The sequence below is a fragment of the Zerene cesonia genome, chromosome 18 (genome assembly GCF_012273895.1).
Source record: "Zerene cesonia ecotype Mississippi chromosome 18, Zerene_cesonia_1.1, whole genome shotgun sequence".
NCBI lineage: Eukaryota > Metazoa > Arthropoda > Insecta > Lepidoptera > Pieridae > Zerene > Zerene cesonia.
This window is the reverse complement of record NC_052119.1, coordinates 4421875-4443976: the sequence shown is the minus strand read 5'-3', so window position 1 is coordinate 4443976 and position 22102 is coordinate 4421875. Positions and strand designations below refer to the sequence as shown.

Genomic DNA, 22102 nt, shown 5'->3' with positions numbered 1-22102 from the left:
AATAACGTTTTAAATTTCTTGTTACTAATAATTAAACTACACAATATTAACTTTGAAAGTATAATTTCAGTCTCCTTTTTGGTTTTTTCAGAAAAGTACACTTTACTTTCTTAACTGTGACTTTCGATATTTACATGGTTAACGATTTGTACAAAAAATATCCACGCAAAATGGAAAAGCTACAAAATTATAATTTTTGATCGCGTACGCGCTGGCGAAACCACTTAACGCCCAATCTCTGTGCTCGTGATCATCGTTTGGAGTGTAACGATATCCGACGCCGGGATCGCATAATTTAACAATAGTAGTGTAATTTTTGTGTAAACTGGGTGCTCTATTTAACCCATTGTAGTGTTAGGCTGGGCTCGTATGAGTCAAGTGTAGGGGCAGTGGTCTGGAACGCGTTGTTCACTGTGGAATCTGCACGTGGGCCAGCTACACGCGTGGAGTGTGGCTGACGGAATACGCAAGGGTGTCTTCGCAGTCTCTATACGGAAACTAGCGATGACTGTGATTAGTGAACCAGTCTTACAGTTGTGTACGGTGACAGTTTAACTTGTTCTTGGAGAAATGTTCGCCCATATAGAAAGTGAGTATTTGACAGAATTTTCTATAATTCTTGTATATATTTTTATAGTAAAATACAACATACCAATGCATAGTTTTTCTTTCTATATATTGAAGTATACCTTGGCACTTGTAGGCAAGGTCAACTAAATATCTATATGTTTATCAATAAGTGCTAAGAATTTCTGTAATGTGTGTACAAAAATGTAAAAGCAGAATTGGCAACATCATAGTTATTTATATACTAAGTGCTTTCTTAAAGCTTTCCGAAGATATACAGGCCGTCTGTTAGAGCTAATAAAGAAATAAGACATTCACGAATCGCGGTCAAATTTATCCAGCTTATAAAAGAGAACCGTTAAAAGTGCATCATTCACTTACACAAGAAAAGACATTGTTTAGATTAGATTTCCGAAACATGTCTAGACCCACATGTGCAACCGAGCGTCTCTACAAAATTACGTAACTTTATCATAGAATCCCATGGTTTTATATTATATTTTTTATTTCTTCAGCATGGTGTAATACGCGTTCATATATTAAGTTAATTAAATAATATTCCGAAAGAAACATATATAAAATAACTAAACTGCTTAGCAACTATATTACTTCGGAAATAAATAACTCTTCATAATTTATGAATTATAATAGTGTCCTTAAATATAAATAAAATTTATGTATAATAATAATATATTAAGTACAAGGATACCTAGAACGTATTTATAAAATGTAATCATTACACTAATGTATTGTACTGTAGCTTATGTATATCTGATATTAATTTAAAATGCATAGTGAGAGTATGATGAATGAGAGTAGAGTATGACGTATTGTATTTCGCAATACAGTTCTATTATCTCCTCTCCGATATATTCTTATCAAATGTTATCGATCAAGGCATCCCAGATAGTAGGATTCGTTAGCAAGCTGTTGAATGTTGTGTATAAATTTAAGTGCTTCTAGAAAATATAAACATCGTGCTATTATGTTACGCCACTTAACATTGACCACTTGTAATTGTGTTGTATGAAGTTAGGTAAATTACAATTGTTTATCATATATTAAATTATTGAAATTGTTATTATGTAGTAGGTACGTAACGTGATTTATTTAAATTGAATCGTAATGGGTAAATAGGCTTGCGTTTAATGTCGCAGCCAATCAAAATTGAAGAAACAATTTTACATGGAGCCCCTATTAATTTATTTGATTTACTTACGTTTTATTATTTTAACTAGAATCAATATTCTATTCAATAGTAAGGCATTGACACCGGAGGATGTAGGTAGGTGGTAAGTTAACATTTTGGGAAGGGCATTCGAGCCTTCGTGGATAGAAATCGCAATAAATACATCCTCTAATGGTTATGAATCGTGCGTATTACACAAACGGAAGCGTATTTTTCTATTCTTATAATATATACAAAGGTAAACGCCGGATATCATAAAATTTGATGGTTTGTATTGAGATTGTGTGAAACTGTATTGAAATTGTCATATTTTGAATTGTAGCATCAAAGTATGATTACCAAGATATAAATAGACAAACATGAAAAATTTACGCACATAACTGAAAAAATAAATTATTACAATTATTTTGTTATTAAAATTAAAATTTAACTTGTGAAAATGTGCTTCGATAAGTTATAAAGTAGGAAACTTCTCTGCACTGGAATACGTAAAAATATTTTCATAATAAATTACAGTTCTTATCATTTGAAGACATAAGCCGCGTTGTACAAAGGGGCCCCTGTTAACTAACGCCGAGATTAGTCATTCAAAAAGGACATTAATTAAATTAACTTTGTAGTTGATAACTAAACATTTGAAGCCATTATAGTTTTTAACGTTTATTTACTTGAGTTTCTTTTCATTTGTTTCAGTGGCCGAATTATATGTTGTTGAACAAATCAATGAGTCGTTAAATAAAAAAAATGATTTAAAATATTAGCTAAGAATCATAGAAACAAATCAATTTGCCACAATGCCCGAGTTTGGAACAATAACTCGAGCGCTGGAATTGCAGCGATTGATTGAAGACAAAGTGTCAGAATGGCGAGAGAGGTCAGCCCGGGTCGCGGGCATAAGCGTGGCCGAGTCTTATCAGCAACCACTCAACTTCAAACGACACACTAACAGACGCAAAAACAGCGCTGAAGTTAATAGAATTATCGCTAAGTATTCTAAAGCAAAAAGGACAAACGAAACATCAATACTTCAGACGTGTCCCGAGGAGCCACCCATACGACCAGCTAGGCAGAAGAAATTGCGATCAAAGTTTTCCAAAAGTGAAGATAATCTTGCCAGAATCGGTGTCATGGACAATCCTCCTGATCCCATACCCACTGAGCAATCTCAATTTAATATTTCAAAATATAACACAAAAAGCTGCGAGGATATAACGGCCTTTGTAGATATTGGTCGAACAATGAAGAGTAAGAATTTTGAAGAAAAGAGTATACTCAATACAAAACCAACCCCAGTTATGAGGCCAAAACTTCATAGTATTAGTGAAGATATTTTGGACATATCCGATTTTGGTGACAGTGGTGTTGATATAAGATTTAGGACGAACTTTGCGACCTCTACCCCGTTATCAAACAGGAAAACATGCCCTGCGGGTGATTCAGTGTCAGTGATTGATTTCGAAAAGTGTTCAAATTATAGTGTTAGTGATTTAAAGAAAGGTAATTCAGAACCCGATATTGCAAGTACTAGTTCGGTGTGTTCGGAAAAAACGTTGGATGCAAGAAAGCGTTGGAAAATTTTAAAACCGCTAAAACCACCATTTCGGAAAAGTACCTTCGAATGTTTGCTTCGATGGCGTGGAAAAAAGTCTTCGCCAAACCAAACAAAGTAAGTGAGCTATTTTTCTTTATCTTTTTAACTTTGTTTACAAATTGATTCGATCCAGATCATATATCTTTTTACGGTTGTCAGTTGCATAGATAAGGTATATCTTACGTACTAGGAAAGTAGTTAATAGATCCGGTAAGTTTCCAGTTGAGATTAATTGTCTTACTATGCACCCGTACATCTGTTGTGAAGGTTGCATTCCTTAATACTTACTAACTAAACACGGCAAAATTATGCAATTTCCTGCAAGCGTTTATTACCTACAAAATGATGTCTTTATGATGTACGATTATTAAGCGAATGTACAAAAGATAGAACTTCTACATACATGGTCATCATGTCATGAAAAAAGAACCATAACAGAAATAATTACCAATAACATTTATAGAGTTATTAATGAATGAATCGTTAAGTAAAAATGTTAATTGAACAAACAAAATATGTGGTAATAAATTTCTTTGTCTATAGTTTATTGACCCTAGGTGAATTGTGAGGTCCCCATCTATAGTTTATATTTACACGAATGTATGTAATGAACATAAAATATTGTTTTTTTTTAAATACATGCTTTATATTAACACACATGTCTATAATATAATCATTAACATGAAGATATTATGTGAAATAGTAACTATCTTCGCAAGGTTCGAATATGAGTGTAGCTTTAAACAAGTAGTGCATTCGTGATTTACTAGATGGCGCTTTAAACTAAAATTATTTTTTATGATTTTATGACCTTGTTGCTACATTGTACAGCTATCAATCGAAGCGAATTAGATTGAAGTACATAGATCTCGATACTTTAGGGATTAAGCCCCCTGGTTAGTCATAATTTACCGGTTATTTCGTTAAAGATGACGGACAACACCATTGCATTGTTTACTCACGCCACAAAAGGTTGTTTATTGAGCAATGGATAAAATAAAAATAATAAATAAATAAAAATAAGTTTATTTGAACCATAAAGAGAAATACACTGCAGACATTTCATGAATTATGTAGGTACATTAGAGTTTCATAGCATCATTTTTTTTATACTAATGATCCCTGTGCTAGGTTAAAACCTGTGTTACAGGGTTCATTAGTCCGTCCATACATTGAGACATACATATTATTGTTTTGAATGTACATACTTTATACTATGCAAGTGACAAAACGTAAAAAAACATGTGTGTGTGTGTGTGTGTGTGTGTGTGTGTGTGTAGATGAGTGTCATAGCAGCATATATGATAGTTATATATTTCTAGTGGCGTTAAGTAGATTCTCAGTGTCCTCATAATTATGATGATATACATATACCTAGATTTTAGATTAAATTTATTTTCCAGCCCTAATTTGGAGCGCCTTTCTTTATACGTGCTTAGACAAGTAAATTAGCGCATTAAACTATGAAGCTATTTAAAAAAAAATTGAACTTATGAAAGTGAAGCCACGTTTTCGGATTCTTCATTGTAGGTTATTTAGAAGGAAGATATTTTGAATCTTGTTCATTCAATAAATCAAGACTAAGTCATCTCAATTTTCAGTGATTAAAAAGGAGGAAAATTATGACGTGCGTGGGTCATTTTAATATACCGTACCTTTACGTAAAGTTTGTAAATATTAATCGATTTAATTATTCTATTGTTCTACGGTTAAGAAAATCCTTCTGCGGTAAAAAAACATTTTCTGTACAATTAATTAGCGAATAAGAACCTCCGTAGTCATAGAGAAGCCCAAAACCTTTTTTTATTTTATGATCACAAAGCAGTTTTAACTGATGGTATTTCATATTATTATTTATTACTATGTAGCTCTATCGTATTTTGATTTTCAATGACCATTGGAAATGATCTTAAATTTTGATAGATTTTTCTAAATGAGTACTATTTATATATTGTTATCATTTTATGAAAAGCGTGTTTTTTCATGTCATGAAAATAATCAATTATAAACTTCTTCAGATGTGGAGTTTATATAAATTTAATATGTTTAACATCGACTTTCTTATCCAGACCCGATTCAGTTTGATGTATAACTCATAAGTGCTTAGATAATATGGCGCCAAGAAACTAAATGTTCAATGAAATCGCCGGCTGTGTGTTGGTGAACTAAAATATGTACTGCAATTATTGATTTAGTCCTAATCCTACTCCTACTAGTATTATAAATGCGAAAGTTTGTAAGGATGCGTGTGTGTATTGTTACTCTATCACGCAAAAACTACTGAACCGATTCTAATGAAATTTGGTGCGTAGACAGTTGGAGAACTGGAATAACATATAGGGAACTTTTTAACCCGATATTCCTACGGGATACGGACTTACGCGAGTAAAACCGCGGGGCGCACCTAGTAATTCATATTTAGAACCTTAAGAATGTATTGTTGGTTTTTTCTATACCATTATAAATTTTTTATTGCTATACAGTCGCAGTCAATGTATTCTAAGATCTGGGGCGATTAATAATTACATACGAACTTGCATAGCAATTAATTCTACCCGTTATACAAGGAAATATCGTTAAATAACACAAAGTTGAAATCCCGGTTAATTGAAGTACCGGATAAAACATGTACTTGTATAGTTGTTGAATAAATAAAAGCAAAATATGGATTTGGTTGCTGCAATTTTGTTTACATTTATTGACATATGAATATTAAATATGATATTAATTATGTACTTAATAAAAAGTATGAATTTACGTTAAATTGTTGTGTTTCTAAACCGTGAATAGGCACTGCAAATCTAATATGCAAATGATCACTTTCCAAATCCATACAAAATTATTGTACAGGTACTAGATATTAATAGTAATGAAAAAAAAACAATGCACGTTTTTTATAAGTAATGTCTAACCATCATCAGCCCATGTATGTTCGGGCATTAAACCATTACGCTGTCCAAGTATTAAAAGCAATGCCTTATTATAAATATTTATAATTGCGAGTTTTTAAATAATTGTAAATAGCAAATATTGTTAATTTGAAACATAACAGATAAATTATAAGTTATGAATTTGCAAAGGCTTGTTTATATCTTAGAACAGTATTATGATTGTAAGAACGGCTCTATGTCTCCGTTTTTGTAAAGAGGTCATTTTTTATATAGGAGATACGTATTTGTCAAAAGATAACCAACCAAAGTCTTTATTGAAGTTCAATTTCAGCGCATTGCAGAACACTGTCTGAAATTGACTTTCATATTATGTTTTTAAATATTCGCTGTAGGTAAACGAACCGTGTTTTACTGAGCTAATAGGGCTTTCCCCTTCAAGCCACAACTATCTTAGTAAAGTCAACGGAGGGGTATATTCGATGCTAAGTCGAACGCTATAGTGCTTCGTTTGGGCTACTGTACCTATTGCTATACTAAAATATGGGGTAAGGTAAATAAAGGAGAAGTAAATGCTAAACTACAACTCTCAATATTTTGTTAAAAATAAAATTAAGCTGAGTTTGTAGTATCGGATTTAACCTAAGGCACTTTAGCGAAACGGTTACCCTGGATATTCTAATCAGCACATAGTAATTTTTTTCACTCTGTTTTCCGATAAACATAGTTTTCTCGTTATCACCGAATTTTGCCGCCATGATCTCAATGCACTAGTCCCGAGTTACCTAGTAAAATTTAACGCTGTTAGTCTATATTCGTATTTAATTATTTACCCTTTAATCGGTATTAATATTATCTTTAAGAAAATAATAAAGTAATGCAAGTTGGCAGTCGTGTATATATGAAGATTACACACAATAAGTTGGCTATTAGCATCACAATAAGTCATACCAATCTTGTAATTTGTATTGTGGGCATCCAACATAAATGGCCGACCTACTCACTGCAGTAGCAATGAATCACCAAGGACTTGTAAATAGTCTGAATACTGAAAAAATACAACATTTTAGTTAAAACCAGTTTAACCACCGTAATTAATGCTTAAGAATCTTTTTTAGTATAAGGAAAAAATAGGACTTGTTTTTTTTTGCCTTTATGTGAAAAGCACATAAATGCATTATAATGTCCGGTTGACTGTCTTTGCAGGTAGTTAAGTTATCTCATTTTAAAAAAGTGAAAATTGTAGCACAATGTAGCACAAACAGTGGGCTCATGTAGGAAAGTAAATAAATTCGTTTAGTCGTATCACGTAATAATATTTATATAGTAACAAAATATTAGCAGTTAAGAATAATATCAATCCACATTGCAGACATTACGTCCGTTAAAACAGATTTAATTAGATAAAAATGGTAGGGAATTAATTATCGTAGTGGGTCCCACTATGACAGTACGGGTATGGTATGGTATGGATTGAGCTGTATTTTGTTTAATTATGATTCCTTGTGGGATATTGATAAGATTTTGATTACGAGTAACATATTTATACCATCTCACGACTGTCATCCGTATTTGCGCCTAGGTATCTAATTTAAAAAGTTGATATGATATCTCAACCCGTTTTCAACAATAAACTTTTATCGAAGGTCTATAGAATGGCTGATAGCAGATTATATAAAATGTATACTGAAGGCTGTACTTTGGAAGTACCCATATACATTAACAAGTTCCCAGTTCCCACACTATTATTTCAAATACCAAGCTATATGATGATTCACATGCAAGAAGTTGGAATAACCAATACACACAGTTAAAGTGTAACGTTTTCATTTACGTCGTGTACGGGATCCCGTACATAAAAAGATAAAGACATTTACTAATTCTTTACCTGTTTATTATGTGGCGTTATTCTTATGTTTTAATTAATACTTTTTACGATAAAGAACGTAATTAGTTATTTGTTCTTACATAAAATTAACAATAGGTGATTTTCCTTGTAGCCTTGGATCTCTAAAAACTGAAGTATACAGTGAAGCTAACACAAACAAAGCTTTAAACAGGGATCTCAGAGTGCCAGTCGCCGGCATAACGTGATACGCGCAGCCTGAAAACTGGCGACATTTTATAAATAATATATTTTATACATTCTTTCTGAAGTTTTGTGAAATTTTAGCCTAGTTATATAGATATATATATGTGAAATGGATCGAAAAGTAGTGCAAGATCCGTGGAAATTTGTGTACAAGAGTTTAGTTGAGAAAGAGGTAGTAAGCAGAAACAAGTAAGTTTTTGGCTGATTTATAGTCAATTTTAATATAAGTATATTTGAATGTAATGAAAAATAAACTAGTTAAGAAAGTAGATTATTGATCGCAAACATGAATTTTGAAAACTACTATGTTTAGAGTGCATTGAGGTAATTTCAGATGCGGGATAATTTCGGAAATTTGTGAATAACACTTTAGATGATCGTTTCATTGTGAGCATTGTGTAAATATTGTTCGAAAATAAATAGGTTTGACAATAATAGCATTCACGTTCTTATAAAACAATCACTAACTAAATGGTAATTTTACATTCTTGGATCATCTGAAGTCACACCGAGGCACCTGCTCTTTTTCGATTTTTTAAACTCATTTATAGGGAAGAGTTTGTGAAAAAGGCCATATAGTTCAACTGAAAAATATTTGCGTGCTTGGTTTCGTTATTTTATCAGAAAACTGCAATTATCTCGGCAAAATTTAAATATGAAATGAATCATATTTCCTGGAGATCTGACATAAGTGTTTGCACCTCGATTAACTGGTACACTTTTGTTTACAGTTGTCTATAGATAAAAGCTAAAGATGTACGAATCATCTCCCCTTTAAGACATTAGTAATTTGTTATTTCATGAAAATATGTATAATGAGCTATAGTGTATAATCATATATACATACTATAAAAATATCTAACTATCTAACCGTCCTTTATAAAGATACATAGGTGTCAACTGAAATGCTATATAGAATCCCGTAAATCCAAAAAAAATATAAGATTTCGTGCAAAAGCAAAACAGAATAAAAAACGTAACTGTAGACCACAGCTGTATTTTACTTATCTAACTGTGAAGGTCGTTCAACTATGTCGATTTTTTGACGAAAGAAAACCATTGTCTATAAAAAAAGTACGTATTGAGTTATTGAATAGCTTATAAATGTTCTTTATTAAAGGCATAGAGGCAGTCATATACTAATAAACGTTTACACTGAAGGGAAACATTAAATCTAGTCCTAGTCGGTATAAATTTTATTATTTATATGTATGTACTTACCACGAACGTAGTCAAAGCGGACCCTACATAAAATATAATAGTTTAAAAAAACTATAAAACACGCTTTAACAAAAATCATATTTTGCAAATTGAAAACTGGAATAATTTTATCAAATTAGTGTATTGTCATCGGTCCTCAATAAATCTACAAAGTTTGAACGAAATCTGGCCGTTTAAAGTGGGTCAAAATCGCGCCCAAAGAAGTCAGTTACAAACAAACAAACAAACATACAAACAAACAAACAAACAAACATACAGGTGAAGTTAATAAAAGCGTGTTAAAAACACAGAGTATATGTTATAACAGTTATCAAAATTCACAAACAAAATTAATATTTCTCTAAAACTCGGTTTACACTATGTAACTGAAGTCAGAATGTGTAAAAGAAAAAACAATATTTAAATAAGTAAATATTCTCATTGAATATTTAAAAAAGTAGAATTATATATATTTAGTTAAATATTGTGCTATTTGTTGAAAGTAAGAAATGAAGATATTGAAAAAAAAAAATTGTGATGGCATTTAAAGACATTTCATTAATTTCTATTTAAAAAATTTTTATATAAATATATTTAAATGCGTATCAAAAAGATGTAAATGTTGTTCGATTCATATTCTGATTTCAACTGTAGAAGGAAACGTGCGCCTGTAACCTGTAGATCTATTAGTTTCATTTTCCTCAGTCCTAATAATTAAAATTGATATTCCATAGTATTATCTTCAAAGATCTTTAGTCATTATGATACTTAGAAGAATATCAAACATATATTGTTAGAATACCTAGAATTATGTCTTTACCGTTACATCATAATAACATTGTGATCATTACACGACAAATTACAAATGATTCCTAGGTATGTGATAAATTTTTAGAGGTATTTTAATGCTTTGTTTTTTTTTCTATAATACTTGTATTATATAGGTACCTATAACCTACTGTGTTAACCTATAACCATAGATCTATGGATCCGTTCATTCTTTATCTTTTTATTTGCTTTATCATAACAATCCATTCCTTTAAATAAATACAAAAATTTGTCTAATGTGACCCTTTTATTAATTTTCTCATTATTTCTATACAATAAGATACTTACTACGTTACGAGTATGAACGATAAAAAAACAAACAAAAGTATTTACATAATTGTCCTGTACAGTAGGTAGATATGGATGCAATTATTGTGTTTTATGAATATACGGAATGTATAAGAAAATACAATAGAAACGTAAATAAAACCATCCATAAATTTACTGTTTTCATTAATGTTTTCGAAGCGCATTTATACATATAAATCTGTAGAAGGGTCAATTCTGTACATTAAAAATATTGGAAAAATAAATAGCAGAGGGTGTTACTGGATCGATACCAAACCCAAATATGTGATCAAAAAAAATTTTTGTCTGTCTGTCTGTCTGTCTATATGTTTAGGCATCACGTGAAAACTAACGGTTCGATTTCGATGAAACTTGGTATAATTATACCTTTTTATCCTGGGCATAAAGTGGGATACTTTTTATCCTTTTTTTTTAAATACCGACATCCGCGCGTACGGAGTCGCGGGCGGAAGCTAGTTACATAATATAATTTCCTTATTCATAATGTAAACTCAATTTTAATTTATCTACTATGAATATGCAATACTTTTAACTCATATATTATTATAGTCTTGTGTGTTCTTTTGTAACAGAAACAAAAAAAAAAAATACGTTGGAGTGTGGGCGGAATATATACATTCTATTTTGGAGTCTTGTTACAGTCATTTATATAAAGTAGCCTTGAGTCGTTTGATACCATGCACTTTATGTACTTATTACTTTGTGTACCTTTTATTTAGCATTATCTTATGTATATATTTTATTATCTTATGTATGTCGTCAGCGTTTGCAACTTATATAAAACATTTAATTTACCTATATATCTATTTCACAAATAGGGAAAGACATTTTTGCAGTGACCTTGTATGCACCAATTTACTTACTAGGTAAATTTATTTGAAAATTTTAAAATATGCCGAAACATTGTTAATTCTTTTGTTTTAAAATGTCTAGGTGTTTAATCGGCTACATACATGTAAATAATAAAAATAATTATTATGAATGAAAGTTGAGTTTAAGCTACATTTAGTGAGACCATAGTATTATGTTCTGTGTGGTGAAATTTAATAGTCTTGGATTAATGTTTAGATTTGCTTCCTATGAAGTTCAAATCGTTTTATTATCTGTGACTTTACCTATTCACTAATCTGTGCCTATGTATAAATGAATGTGTGTCATGTGTTGAACGATTATTATTGAAATATATATTAATCACCGGGAAAAAACGCAAAAAGTTTTAATTGTATGCTATTGCGTGAGCGGGTGAAGGACGTTCACAGAGCTTGCGTGACGTAATATTGTTACACAGCCTCTTTCAAGGTTTTACTACTATTCTTTAATGTTTGTGTAAAAAAGAGATTAGATAGGTACATCTTAACAGTCTAAATGCAGTGTTACCGTACAGGCTACTGCAGCAGTTATATAATGTTAATAACCGTTTCTAAAGACTGATCAATACGAGTACGTTTTCTTGTTTTATGTCACAGTCGGCAATGGAGCTGGTGGGGCGACTGATGGTAAGCGCTACCACCGCCCATGAACATTCGGAGAGACATATGCTCCATTGCAGACCTTACTCCACTACAAATGGATTGCCGACTTTAAATTGGGAAGGAATAAAGGAAAGGACAGGAAACACAGACGCATGGTATTTCACGCCAGTCTTCTGTGGAGGTGTGGTACTTCCCCGGTGCGAGCTGACCCATTTCATGCCGAAGCGTGCTCGACTAACACAAACTCCACGGCAGGTTTAAGTAAAGCAGCTTTAATGTGAGCTAATAAGTCCCAACCCAGGTAACCAGGTTGATAGTAGAGTATACTATGAGAAAATAAATTTAAAAACGGTACGTATTTTTTATTATTGTACTTCAATGGAAGGTATTTTGAAGCCTTATGAAAATCTCAAGCACAGATAATTTATCTCACTATATTAGTCTCAGGCACTTGGAGGTGGTTTCTAAAATAACAGGAAGTATGACGAACACGTAGACACGTAGATGATCAATGTTTGAATACTGATTATAATTATTACAAAAGCACGTGCGTTCATGAATTCTGGTGTGTTGTGTGAGTGCTTTAGTCTGTTTAGACCGGCGAACGCGACGCCTTGAATTACGTCAGTTTTATTCCATTCGCGTTTCGAATCGCGAAGCAAAACAATCGTTTGCAGGACGCATATCGTTGTATTTAATAAAATAAACTTATTTGTATTTATATTCCTAATTGTGGCCATATATGCGAAATTTAAGGTCAGTGACTTGTGTTTGTCGAAGCGAACGGCATAATAAGTATTGAGGACCAATTCACTTACGAAACGGTACCGATGCGGATTCTGTGAGGTTAAGTTGTTACTGTTTACGTCATTGCTCTGTTGAACATATGACTCGACCTGTTCAGTGATTCATAATATCCGCAAATTGTTATGGTAACGACGACGCGAAGAAGTCCTATCAAACGTTAGAATTTATTTATTTAACAGTTAAAAATATAATAAAACAATGGATGAAGAATCAATGTGGAAAGGTTTTTACGAAAAATTGCAGCAACAAAAGTCAACAGAAGAACAGGTGCATGAAAGCCAGTAAGTTACTGTGTTTTCTTTACCTACACAAATTCTAAAAATAAAATTAATTACTTCTGAATTATAAATTATGGTTATTTTTACAATAAGCTGTATGATTTATTTTGTTTTCTTTGAATTTTAAATCATTGTTTTGTCAACGTTAAATTGTATGTATGTAAGTAAAGTTGCACGATTATTATTATTTTTGATATTTTAATTAAACTAATTAAAATGCCAGTTTGGAGGGTATGTGAAATAATTAGGCATGTACAGCGCATATTTTATATTTATTTGCTCTATTGTACGTAGGTAGTTGGTATTTCTTATTTGTATTACCTACACTACAATGCCTTAACGAAGTAGATTCCTAAGTCCGTATTTTACTCCGACTTAAATGTATTTATTTATTTCATAAAAGTGTTATAGTATGCAAAGTCGAGCAAACTTCTTTTTCAAAATCTTCCAGTGGAACGTTGCAACTTGTAATTGACATTGACATTTGACATTTGACAATCGATTTTCATATACCTACCTATTCGCTATATGAAACGTACCAAAAATAAAGTCGCTCAATATCTCAGTTCCGTTTTGAGAATGTGTTAAATTAATAAATTGACCTCTCTATGTGACCATTGTTACAACGATTGTGTTCAGTTCAGTAAATCGAGAGATGTAAAAGAGAAGTTATCTTATCTTGACATACCCGGTGTTATATAAACAAGTTTATCATAACAAGTCAAGCTAGTGGATTTCCATTTGTAAAAAAATATGAATTTCGTTCGTTTGGGGCTACTTAAACGTTCATTAAATATGGAGTGCCGTAATTTGCACTTATTGAAGAAGCTGGCATATATCAATGGAGAATGGGTGAATGCAAATAGTAATTCTGTCTTTCCCGTGATCAACCCGGCAGATGACAAAGTTATTGCTGAGATACCTGATATGGACGCTACTGACGCAAAAATTGCAGTTGATGCAGCTACAAATGCTTTCAAAACATGGAAAGACACTTCAGCAAAGGAGAGATCTAGTATCCTACGAAAATGGTTTGATGTTTGTCAGAAGAACAGTGACCACCTAGCTGATATTATCACCGCTGAAGCAGGAAAACCATTGGGCGAGTCGAAAGGAGAAGTGGCTTATGGAAACTCTTTCTTGGAATGGTTTGCTGACACCGCTCGACACATAAATGGGGAAGTCATCCCTAGTCCTTGGCCAAATAAACAAATAATAGTAACCAGACAACCTTTAGGAGTTGTATCTATTATTACACCATGGAATTTTCCATTTGCTATGATTACTCGTAAAGTAGGAGCATTGATGGCAGCAGGATGCACTTGTGTTATAAAGCCAGCCGAAGACACACCATTAACAGCTTTAGCAGCAGTTCAATTAGCTGAAGAGGCCGGTGTACCCAAAGGAGTAATAAATGTTATTACATCAAGTAGGAAAAATGCACCTGCTGTAGGAAAAGTATTGTGCGAGGACCCTAATGTGGGTTGTATATCATTCACAGGTTCAACTCATGTTGGTAAAATTTTGTATGGTATGGCAGCCAAGGGCATAAAAAGAGTTGCTTTAGAATTAGGTGGAAATGCCCCATTTATAGTATTTTCTAGTGCCGATATAAGCCATGCAGTTGAGCAGGCAATGTTGGCAAAGTTCAGAAACAATGGTCAAGCATGTGTTGGAGCCAACCGTTTCTTGATTCATGAAGAAATGTTTGATAAGTTTGTAGATTGCTTCAAATATAAAATAAGTCAAAAATGTATCTTAGGTCCCGGCCATAAAGAAGGGGTCACATGTGGCCCCCTTATTAATATGGAACAGATTAAGAAAGTATCTGGCTTAGTTAATGATGCAGTTAAAAAAGGAGCAAAGGTGATGATTGGAGGACAAGTTGCAAAGGACATTGGAGAAAAATTCTATGAGTCAACTGTTTTAGTTGATGTCAAACCGGACATGGAAATTTATGGGGAAGAAATATTTGGGCCAGTTGCAGTGTGCTTAAAGTTTAAGACTGAGAATGAGGCTTTGGAAATAGCTAATAGTACCAGGAGTGGATTAGCTGCTTATGTTTTTACTTCGGATTTGGGTCAAGCATTTAGGATGTCCCGACAATTAGAATTTGGCATGGTTGCAATTAATGATGGTGTGCTGTCTGCGGCAGAACCTCCATTTGGAGGGATAAAAGAATCTGGAATTGGTAGAGAAGGGAGTAAACATGGAGCTGAAGAATACACTGATTTAAAATACACACTATTTTCTGCACTTGATAAATAACTGATGTAACGATTTGTTGAAAATATTTACACCTGCTTAACATCCATTTGTTTTGCACTTGTTTGAATGATAATGTATAATAGTACTCTTATTCTAATGAAGTAATTTATGATTCAGAGTTGAAACACAAGTTACAAATTGGTTACCATATAAAAAATTTTCAGTAGAAGAATTTTAAGCATTAGCTTATTAAGGAAATATATCTAAAGTGATCATTCCAGTCTTCCAGGATATTGTGATTTTAGGATAAGATTTTACATGCAACAAGACATTTTCAGTTCATATGTTTTTTACTGTATATTAAATATTTTTTCATCCAACATCAAAAAGTATTTATTTCAACTATATTTGTGCAATATTATTATTTTAAAATATTTTCATAGGCTGTAGTTGAAGTTGATGAGAAATCAAAATTAATAAAAATAACAGTTTATACTGATTTTATTTATATGTTCGAACTTATTTATAATTTAAATCTTTAAGTTTGCATTTACTTTCTCTTAAATAAGTGTACAGTTTAATAAATAATATCGAATAAAATATTGAATCTGCTGTGGTCTTGTTATTTCTTTGTCCTCTAATTGCTATGCTAATTTATTACATCACAACAAAGGACCAGTAACTTTGTGACTCAAGTACCTATTTATATGCTTTGCATAATAGATTGATATCCTAATGTGTATATTCCGAATTGATTGAAGATAAATTATCTCTAGGTATTTATTGATTCAACTACATATTTCATGAAAAACTATAGAATGTTTGAGTAATTTTTGCAAATAAAGAACACATTGACCGCTTGTCATTGGTTGTAGTGGGATGTAAAATCATCTCAGTACATTGTGATTTAAATTGATGATAAAATTAAACATCAAAAAATTTTATTTTTATAACATTCAAGACTAGCCGCGTATGTCTAGCGCGGTAGATTAGACAATCGAGCGCGGTTTCACCCGCTGCAAAAACAACTTTATCTATAGTTCATTTGTTACTATGGCATATATGTTACATCACGGCCTAGTAGCATGAGTCTTTTAAATAGTTTTTGCGTGTAGGAGTAACAAATGTACATACATCCTCAAAAAAATTCGCATTTATATTTGTAAAATTAAACAGATACCTTGTTATTTTTAGAATACAAGAAGTAGACGACAGTTTCTTCGAAAAATTCGGCTCCATATTGAAGCAAGTGTCACAGAAGGCTGCATTAGAGGAATCAACGCCGCTAGCGCCCTTGAAGGAAGTCGAAGAACAAGATGGGGAGCAAAAAGAGATCACGGAAGTTGGTGCGACTAGCAATACCAGGGATTCGGATAGCGGCAATGAAACCCTGCTTGATACAGATTCGGAACCAGAAGATGCTGAGAAAATGGACTTCTACGTGGAAGCCGTTGGATGGAATGTGAGTGTTTTTTCCTTATCAGTTATCTTATACATAATATGTTTTTTAATATGTATTTAAATATTATATATAAATTTTCTTAAGTATACCTACTTAAAGAATTTAAGTAATTACTTATTATTGTTGGTTTTTCAAACGTACAAGGTATTTTCTTCTTTCAAAGTATACTTACCGTAGTAGGCAGGTAGTTCCGCCCACTATATATACAACGTTCGTGACAACGTTCTTGTTTATTATACAATTTTATATTTTTAAAGAGATTTGAAATTTAAAATTCTCGTTCCGTTTTTAAGTCATCTATTGCTATTCTTACCTAAAAAAAGAGTACCTACTCTTAGGCATTTAATACACACGAAATACCTTGTATACACAGTGGTAATTACTATAAACGCTTATAAATGTCTATAAACTGCATCAGCATGTTACTGCATCAAGTTCGTCCGGCGACCCCATCTATTACGATCCGGAAAAGTGAATTACGTTGCTCCTCAGTCCATTTGCCCATCACGTCGGTAATTGTCTTATGAGTTCCGTTCTACTTACCCATTATTGAATTAGTCAAGAAATGCTTATCCTTCCAATTCATTGGTAACTTATTTGATTTAAAATGTTCTTTGATTTTTTTTTAATCTGGAGTGAAGGTTTTAACTTGGATTGTAATAGACCAACACAAAGTTATGAATAGATATACTTATTATATTTGGCTCTATTTTGTCAAAGATTCAACAGTTGTCATTAAGTCTTATAGAAATTTTTGCTTGCCTTGGTACCTGTGCTATTGTCAAAAATTATGTAGTGTCAGCTGAGAAGTGAACTAGACATTGGGATTATTTTAAGAAACTGGGTCGTCGGTGATTTGGAAATACCAAACATTCTATTTTGCATTTACGATATACGTCAGTATGGGCAATATTCCAATGATAACTACTATCTTATTGAATTAATATGAAACAAAAAAAGTCATTCGAAAATACATTAGTGGACCAATTTCAATCACCAATTTTTAAGTCCCTTGATAGCAATGCATAGGCATTATACGATTTGACCTATTGAAATATTATAATTCGTGGGTCCTTCGTCCATGTAAATAAGTCTTTATATGACGAAGTTTAATAAAATAGAAGTAAGTATAAGACGAAGCATTGACACTTTTGAGTGGTAGCCACATAATACTCAGGTGGTGGCTTCATGCCAACTCTTTATATTCAACTGTTATTTTGTCAACTTCCCTGCCAAGGTTGTTTTGAATGGCCAAGAATAAGCGTTCTTCGAATGTCAATCCCCTTTCTTAAAATGATAATTCAAGTTCTTCTATTATAATACGTTTATTGAACTCTTCTTCTCTGGATGAGTGATTTTCAAAATATGAATTACTGTTCCGAAACATACCGCCACAATTCCATAGGATTGTAAAGTTTTTTTCTTTTTTTATTATAAATAAAAAAGAAACTTCCTGGAGGTAAATTTCAATGTGCATATGAATTTGTTACGAAAAATTAGAGGATCGGTATCTAATATCTTTGATTTATAGCACATTTAATGTTTCTGTAAAGCATTAATGGAAATAAACATGATATTCAATTTCAGACGTCTAGATTGCGTACCTATAGTCTGGATATTCTCAAGTTGCATGCATTACGTAATCGTTTTACTTACGTATTGAATGGTTTGGTTCATGGTTTGAATATAATTTCTATATCTGCAAAATGATTTAATATTAAGAATGTTCATTTTTTTTAAGCATACTTATTAGTCACCCATTTTGAAGATGGCTTGAATTTAACAGATTCAGTAATTTTTTTATCTCATACCATAAAATTGAATCTTATCACACTATGACATGTAGAAGTTTTGAATATGCCATTATTTGCTTATTAGAAAGTTTTACCACACTCCGTCTAAGATAGGTGGTTTACATACCACAGTTATTAGTTACTAATACCTACACTTATAGTTTCTGTTAACGGTAAGTGTAAACTAAGGCGGTTGATAAAATAAATAAATCCCTCAGCACGTGCTTCTCAGCAAAGTAAACTGCTCGTGGGACCTTGGCTCGCCTTCCTATTACAATACTATTACTTTATTATAAACATTCGTTTAACTATGCACCTTCATGGTTTGTTTCTGATTGCTTTAATAAACTCTTGTTAGGTAAATGTTGTTTAATGGTTAATTCGAATACCTCGTGTTCCTTATCCCGCTTTTCCCTTTATTATTTATGAAATTATTAAATTGAATCTACTTTTGTTGGGTGTACTTCTGTGGGTACAGATTTCTTTTTATTTCTGACAAAGATAAAGATTAATTTATATAAATGTAATAGCTTGATTCAAATTTAAATTAGATTCAAGTGCTTTATAAACGTGTACGTGTAACGCTCTTGACTCTGATAGTTTCACAGTAATAACTAATGAGTGCATAGTATCTGCCTAGCGTACTTTTAATGGGTTATGACTTATGAGTTATTTCTATTGGGGAGATATTATTTTGAGATACTAATATACACTTTTATTGAGCTATAAACTGGCATTGAAGTAGTATTTAAAATTATAAAATTTTATGGATCGTTTGGGCGATGTCTGAAAGATATTTCGAAACACCAAAATGAGTGGTTAATAAGAAAAATATATATATTTTTTTATTATTTGGTCGAATTCACGTTCGACCCGTTGGCGGCGCCTTGCGAAAATAGAATCAGTGTTTGAATCCCCAGTCCCGGTCGGTCTCGTCAGTTCTGAGACGGCTCGCACCAGGTTTATATCTGTTATCTAACCTGACCTATGAGCTACCATGAGCCGCTAGGCGAAATCGCTTACAAATAATAGTGATGAGTGTGTGTCGTGAATAGTGGCTCAGTTATCCGTGACAATGAATGGGATGGGGACTCTGCGAACTAAGTTCAGGGGGGTGAAGAAGGAAATGCTAGAGCGGCAGACCAGCATGCTCATACAATCCATGACTGTATGTAAATATCGATCCAAATTGCATGACAATATCTGCGCTATTAACAAGAGCGTTTTCAAATTACCATGTGTGTTTTTCTATACCGGAAATGTTTGATGACGAGTTTTGCTTAGTCCGCTTTTGTCTTTGAAAAACACTCGCAAATGACTTCAGCGTTTAAAAATAAAAGACATTCGTCAAGTTCACCAATTTAAATCTACGAAATACTACATACGATTATTAAAAATCTTAAATGATTTTCGTTTTACAACATGATATATGAGTTTTACTAAACACATTAAAATAGTTTCCAGTTGCATGTATGCTTAGTTAGCTGCATACAATGTTTCTACTATGGAACAACTTCAGCGAAGACATCGGGTTTCTGTTAGATCGATAGATTTCCCACGACGGCGCAGTAATATCAATGCTATAGAACTCGTGCACATTATATGGTGGCACTAGGTATCCCCATTCAAAATTGATCCATTGTTTTGTTTGTCTGGGTTATGTCTAGGCAACAAGCGACCCTTTAGTTTGTGAATGGCCCAGTGAGAACGCGGAAGGAAAATCAGTTAACAATACTTGTTTAATGAAATTAGTTTATTATTACGATACTTCGGTACGCTTTAATTTTGGATTGTTTGTGATGCGCTTTTGATCGACGTAAAAAAAAGATCACTCGCAGCAGTTTTAATTTAGCTCGTATGCATTTTTATTTCTGAACTTTTAGTGCTTCGTGTTTTAGTCAATGCCGGGAGTTGTTATATTTTTCTTTCTATGAGATCAAAGATCTAAAGTACTTCCGATATGAGGACACAAACATAATATAATCGTAAGTAATCTTTTTAAGTTTGAAATATGTTTTATTTTTTATTTTTCTAGGTCGATGAACTGTATTTGGAGATTTTGTATGAAATTTTACACAATGTCGGCGGATGTGACGTAGGTTGCGAGATCGGTGCTCAGGCTATGTTGTCTTATGTCCAAGAGGCTTTCAAAATATCAAATGATAAGCACACAGAGCTCCTAACCCAAGCTGAAGCCAAAGAACCGCCAGAACTGATGCTAAACGTAGAAGTAATAGAAGGCAAAGACTTAGTTCCTAAAGACCCCAATGGCCTTAGTGATCCCTTCGTCACAATATATTTAACTTCCAACACATCGCATAGGTATAACACCTCTGTGAAATCTAGTACACTAAATCCGGTTTGGGAAGAACATTTTTCGCTGTAAGTATCTGATTCTTTTCATTATGCAGGTTACGTTTACTGTAAACACTCTAATTATATATAAATAGACTAGAAAAGTGAATAAACTTTATAACGTAATGAATTGTTTGCTTATGTTATACTAGCTGCGCACCGCGGTTTCACCTGCGTAAGTCAGTATCCAGTAAGAATTTTGGGATAAAATGTTGCCTATATGTTATTCCAGTTGTCCAGCTAGCTACGTACTAAATTTCATTGCAATCGGTTCAGTAGTTTTGCGCGAAAGAGCAACAAACACACACTCATCCTTATAAACTTTCGCATTTATAATATTAGTAGGATTTATACAGCAACTATTTATATGTTTAGCGGGTCCAATTCATTAGGCGTAACTAAATTTACGATACATTTGTGGTAATAGCTTTGCACTTGTACGAATGTCACAGTAACGATAATATATGTAATTGCCATAATATTGTTTTTCAGGCCCATGTCAGGAAATGTTCACGAAGACTCTCTAGTTTTAGAAGTGTGGTAAGTTTAATTTCGTTTAGATCTTTTGATCTAATTTGAATGTAATATATCCATTATCGGTTTTGCTATTGATTGTTTATTCCAAAGTCGTAGATGAGCTTTAAATTTTGGTTGATATTTATAAATAAATGTTAGTTTTTTTATATCATCGATTTTCAAATTATTTCACACAAGCCAGAGACAAAAATTAGTAAGTAATCTAAGTAAGATTAATAATTATCGATTTAAAAAGTTTCTCAGTGTCTAATTTCATTTTTCAGGGATTTTGATCCAGCGGAAACGGTGAAAGAAAAAATGACAAAAATATTTGAAGTGAAAGGCGTTAAAGGTTTGCGAAAGCTCATGAAAGAGATAGCAATAACTGCGTCCACCGGTAAACATGATAATGAGCTTATCGGAACATCGAACATACCACTGAAAGTAAGTAAATATGAAGAAAATAATATAGGTAATTATTTTTAAAACACCCAAAGAATAGCAAAAGGATCATGAGACGGAATTGAAATAAATGAAAACCGAGTTA

General features: G+C 32.5%; 2 protein-coding genes across 8 annotated transcripts in view; both read left to right on the top strand.

Moving 5' to 3' along the window:
* Positions 1-353: 353 nt before the first annotated feature.
* The window catches only part of LOC119833934 (protein unc-13 homolog 4B), a 33956-nt gene continuing 12207 nt past the window's right edge, over positions 354-22102 (top strand). For 2 of the 7 annotated variants that reach the window (XM_038358173.1, XM_038358172.1), the window contains exons 1-6: positions 355-589; positions 2450-3422; positions 16624-16891; positions 20720-21066; positions 21532-21579; positions 21840-21999. In XM_038358173.1, coding sequence (XP_038214101.1) covers positions 2551-3422; positions 16624-16891; positions 20720-21066; positions 21532-21579; positions 21840-21999 — 1695 coding nt within the window. In that variant the 5' untranslated portion in view covers positions 355-589; positions 2450-2550. Of the gene's footprint in view, positions 590-2449; positions 3423-8311; positions 8517-12755; positions 13225-16623; positions 16892-19609; positions 19853-20317; positions 20457-20719; positions 21067-21531; positions 21580-21839; positions 22000-22102 lie in introns of those variants that run through there. The other 5 variants (XM_038358170.1, XM_038358175.1, XM_038358174.1 and 2 more) reach the window with 5 other exon arrangements.
* LOC119833935 (succinate semialdehyde dehydrogenase) lies at positions 13758-16041 on the top strand. The gene has a single exon (XM_038358178.1). The coding sequence runs from the start codon at positions 13975-13977 to the stop codon at positions 15487-15489; it is 1515 nt and encodes a 504-aa protein (XP_038214106.1). The 5' UTR covers positions 13758-13974; the 3' UTR covers positions 15490-16041.